At 25.5% G+C, this 5,552-nt stretch overlaps 1 protein-coding gene across 1 annotated transcript in view; it reads right to left on the bottom strand.

Moving 5' to 3' along the window:
* The window catches only part of LOC108693556, a 3,534-nt gene extending 494 nt beyond the window's left edge, over nucleotides 1–3,040 (bottom strand). The window contains exons 1-3 of the mRNA XM_018202555.1: nucleotides 2,993–3,040; nucleotides 926–1,016; nucleotides 73–324 (exon numbers count right to left, since the gene is read on the bottom strand). Coding sequence (XP_018058044.1) covers nucleotides 73–324; nucleotides 926–967 — 294 coding nt within the window. The 5' untranslated portion in view covers nucleotides 968–1,016; nucleotides 2,993–3,040. The remainder of the gene's footprint in view (nucleotides 1–72; nucleotides 325–925; nucleotides 1,017–2,992) is intronic.
* Nucleotides 3,041–5,552: the final 2,512 nt, after the last annotated feature.

Consider the following 5,552-nt stretch of genomic DNA (forward strand, 5'->3'; position numbering starts at 1 on the left):
AAAAGAATGTTTAAGAATAAAAAAAATTAAATTATATAATAAATTTTAATAAAAATTAATTGAAATACTTACATTAGTGATGCATAGAAAAGGATTTTGAATATTACAATTTACAATATTATCAAAGTTCTTTGTTATATTTGTTAGCAGATTATTCATTGTATTGATAAATTCTTCATTTTCAGCCGTATTAGTTTGGTTTGTAATGTACGTATAGAAAACGTTTTTTACTTGCTCGATAGCTTCTTTAATATTATTGTACACATTAATGCATGGCGCAGATGTTAAAAGTTCTGTTTGGCGTGCTACAAATCCATCTATTAACTATATTTCAAAAATTAGCAATATGCAATTTTAAAATATTGCCATTTCTGTAAAATTAATTTTTTTAATAATACAATTAAGAATTAATTGCGAGTGTGTGTGTGTGTGTGTGTGTGTGTGTGCGCGCGCGCGCGCTTGTGTATGTGCGTGTACACACGGAGAAAATTTTTTCTTAGAATTTATCCTGAAAATATGACGAAATAACATTGTGTATTTCAAAGAATTTTAATGTAAATCTCTCTTATTCATTAATAAAACTACAATATAGTATAAAATAAGTTTGATCAATTTTACTGAAGTGCATAAAAATCTTTAAAATATTTTATTATGTATCTTAACTACCATTTTCAATACATAAAATATGTAGTATATGTAAAATATGTAGTATATGCATAATTATTTTAAATATTCGAAAAGCAGAAAAACATTTTCACTTGCACACAATGTTATTTTATATATTTATAAATTTTATATATTTATATGTAAAGTATAAAATAAATATCAAATAAAATTTTTTACGTTTTTACAATTCTTGTTAAATATTAATTTTTTACAATCTGAATAATATACTATTTTAGATTCAAGAATTAAAAAAACTTACACAAACAGCAATGATGCAATTTATGATTGTAATTTTTGTCATTGTTGTTCTAACTTTTTGAGACTTCTGAAATAACACTCCTTTTTTTCACCTAAAATTCGCGTTTACATAAGATATTCACTTCCAACTTGTAAAAGATATCATTGCGAATTAACTTGTGTGTTAAACTGCTTACATCAATGTGCGATTACTTTAATCAGCCAAAGTAAAAAATAGTAGTAACGAACAAATGTATTACTTAAAAGAGAATTTTATAATTTATTTTTTTATAATATATTACTACAAATCTATGTTCCATCTAATTTGATTTTTCTTATGATAATTTAGATATTTCTCATATATAAATATGTAACTGGAATTGTTAAAATAATTCTTTTTCCTACATAATAAATATATTATTTTTACCAACAATAAGTGATACGCTATCTTTTTGTATTTTTATTGAAAGTTTCTTATTTCAATCTCGCAAAAAAAATAATAGCAATTTTAACTTCAAAAATTACTACATAAAAATAAAAGATATGGTATAGCACCAATATCAAGTTAAAGAAAGATTTAATATCAACAACTAGTGGCAAGTTATTAAATTTTACTTTAGTATTCTCTTATGCCAATCTACCAAAAAAAAAAAATAATAGTAACTTTCATTTTTCTTTAAAAATATTTTTATTAAATGCCTTTTTATTTCAATCCAGTAATATCTTTAATTATCCTTCAAAAATTATTACATTAAAATTATTATGTTCCTATTTTAACCAAGTATCACAAATTTTTGAATTAACTTTAGTGAGATGTATATGATTCATATATTGTATGATTAGAATGATCCATATAAAAAAAGATTTGATATCAACAATTGTGACACCAAGTTAAATTCTGTTAATGCAATATTAATTTCTTACTGTACAGTCAAGGCCATACAATATAATTTACTTATTTCTAGTAATATACATCATTTATATAAAAGATTTGGTATGTTTATGTAAGATTTGATATTGACTTTAATAACGATAAATGGCACCAAGTTAAATTCCAGTACATAGTTCGTATTTCCTCTTTTTCTTTTCATGTTGAAAAGATAAAAAAAGAGATAAATTGTACAAGAAATTCAGTTAAGGCTATATTCAGGGATATCGACAATATCAGCGGTATCGTGTCATTCTATTTTTATCACTCATTAGACGTAAAACAAGAATAGGATATAGAGCATATTCCGAATTACATATAAAGTGCTTGATGCATCATTTGTTCTCATCGAAAGAAAGATGAAATGATAATCATGCCACCGACGAGATATTATTAAGAACCTGAGTAAAGTTTCCATATAAAAAGGGGTTTCGAGGATCCGAAAATAATTGAAAAATGCTGATATTATCGACAATTGATATAAATTGATATAAATTTGCGATTATTATATAGCATAAATATTTGGATAATATATCATTAAATTGTTTTTTATTATGCAAATAAGAATATGCATACTCATATAACTATATCTTATATATATTGCTGCAAAGTTACGATTTTTTTTCTCTATAGTCATCTCTATTGATGAATCAAATTCAGATAACATTAAAATCATAATTATTACAATAGTTTAATTGCTTCTATAAGTCCGGAAAACTAATTTGACATGCAGTTCGAATGACTGCAAATATGCTATATAACATACATATATGTACAGTATCTATAATTCACATTGAATTATCTAAGCATTAAAGATCCAGCTTCGACCAGTATAGGCATTTAATTTCTAGCTTGTATTAGATATGTTCTCATAATTATTATCACTATTTTTCCTGTTACAGTCCCTTTTCTTTTTGCTTTCTTTTTTCTTTTTTACTCAATTTTTTTTTTAGACATTATCTCAGAATCCGGTCAGATATCCGGAAAATATCAAATATCCGATATATTCTTTTCCGAAATAATTTTACAATCCGATGTATTGCTACTAAGAATTATAAAATTTATAACCTAATAATTTTGACTATATTTCCAGTATCTATGAAGATGATTATAACAGTATTTTTCTCAATTCGACAAGTGATTTGACATTATTGACATTACCTGAGTTCTCAGCAAAATCTATGTGGCACCAACGATATTTCAAAAATGTATGTTCACATTACCGTACAACTGACGCGTTTTTATTTATTATGCCCTACCTTTCGCTTTTTCTTCATAGAAACCTTTAATTACGTGACTGATAATCGCCAATGTCGCATAATGTCTGATACGACTAACTACACGTGACAAGGACGGCTATATTTAAGGCATTCTACGTCAAACTGAGCGCTTTTGAAACATTATTATTTTTTTGTTAATTAGCTGACGTATTTTATAGATAACAATATGAGACACGTGTAATTTCACGAAAAACAATTTTAGATCTTTTTTTATGAAATGATTCATAATGCTTGTAAGTTGCAGAAATTGATAAAAAACGTCACTCATGCGAACATTAATTAATATATTATCAAAACCATTAGTCATACAAAAAAACCAAATGGTGCAAGAGACCAATTTTAAATTGTTCTATAGATAAATTATTTTTAATTTATTATTTTTAGTTGTTGATATCATATCTTTTATACGAATAATACGTAAAATTTTGTGAAATTTAACTTGGCGCTAGTTATTGATATTAAATCTTTTATATAAATAATAGAATTAAGTAAATAACAAAGATAGTATCACTTGTATTTTACTTTTTAATTTGATAGAATTTAACTTGGTTAGTTAAGATTTATTATTTAGATTTTAATTTTTAATTTCATACATTAATTTTTTTTTTCGAAGAGTAATAATTTTTGATAGAGAATTACAATTGCCATTATTTGGATTGGAATAAGAGAACCTTCAATAATATTTTTGAAAAAGAATTAAAACTGCTACTATTTGAAATAATAAAAAAATACATATCAATTAGATTCCAGAAGGATGTATATTTTTAGCGCTTTTTTTACCTTTTTTAAAAAGGTAATCTTTTATATGAATGATACATAAAATTTTATGGAATTTAACTTGACGTCAATTGTTATAATCTTTTATATGAATGATATACATTATTAGAGTTAAGTAATAAAGAAACATATTATTACTTAGATTTCAGTTTTAATATTTTGATTAATTAAGATGCTATCGTTTTGGTTTTAATTTTTAATTTTTGGTACAATAGTTTTTCTCGAAGAATAATAATGATTTTTGACAGAGCATTATAACTGTCATTCTATAATTTTTACGAATAATTTTTTAAGAATAATAATTTTTGAAGAATTAATAAAGTATCGCAATTGATTTAAAAATGCTAGCCAAAATGACGAAAATGCACGATTTCAAGCATAGGGGTTAGTGATTTATCTTTGTAACTGTACTTACATGTCCCTTTGTACACTTTTATTGCATTAAACTTCTACAACAAATCCGTATTAAACTAACAGATAATCAGAACACATAATCCAATACATCTGAATATGTTGTTTCTGATAAGTTTGAAATCATTATTTTTTATTCCTAATTCCTTATTCCTTGTAAGAGACTGCGCACAATAGCAGGAATAAGGAATTAGTAATGAGGAATAATGATTTCAGCCTATCCAAAACTGTGTATTCCGATATATCCGATTTTTGATAGATTGAAATCATTCTTTATTCCTAATTCCTTATTCCTTTTATTGTGAGAGACTCTACATATATAAATTGTGTTCAGCAGACTCAAGTCGAGTGAGCGCTGTCATTGGTGTGTTCTTTTAATCATTTAAAAATCATTCAATCAGATTTTAGATGTAGAAGAATACATTAATAATATTAATATATAAATTAAGAATACATTAATAGTATAGTGTACGCTCCTTTAAAAATCTGATACCTAGATAATTTTCGTTATTAGCGGGACACTACTGTGTTTCCAGATATGCAAGTTTATGCACGTAAATTTTCCAGAATGGCCGTTGAGCTATTATTTTTTTGTTATTATTAAAATCGTAATTTTTTAAACTATTATAATCTCGTTTTTTAGAAAAGTCAATGTAAGATTTGTGTGCAGTTAGCATCTGCGAGCCTTATCCCCATCACTAAGTTATACGTAAAAGGTTATATCTTTTTTTCTTAATATTTTTTTCTCTTTTATTTCATCGTTAACCTACCGTAGAATTTTGCACAATTTCGGTACTTCATTATATAATAAAATTAGACATTTCTATAACTCGATTTATTAAAGAATCACCTTAATAAAAGTAAATTTTTTTACTTTGTAATTTTTAAATTGCCTTTGATCACTTATAAGACAAAAAATATATTTCCTATCGTATTACTATTGAAAATAATGTAAGAAAATATTTAATTCTTTACTCGGAATTGATATCGATACTTAAATATATTAAAGAATGATTTTATCGCGAATCAGTATTCAAGCAGTAAATTTTTAATTACTTCGTAACGACCAAAATGTGTAGAAATGGCATTATTCGAGATGTCAAAATTTTAGGAGAAAAGTTTCATCGATAGTATTTGTGGGATACAGTTCGCAAGCTTCTAAGTCCTACGAGATTGGTGGAGAATCGTCGTTCTATAATTCCATTAGTTGCGCGAGTCGGTCGTTCCCACGTTCGTCGAATCGTTCGGTCGGC

This window comes from Atta colombica, unplaced genomic scaffold (genome assembly GCF_001594045.1).
Source record: "Atta colombica isolate Treedump-2 unplaced genomic scaffold, Acol1.0 scaffold92, whole genome shotgun sequence".
Classification (NCBI taxonomy): Eukaryota; Metazoa; Arthropoda; class Insecta; order Hymenoptera; family Formicidae; genus Atta; species Atta colombica.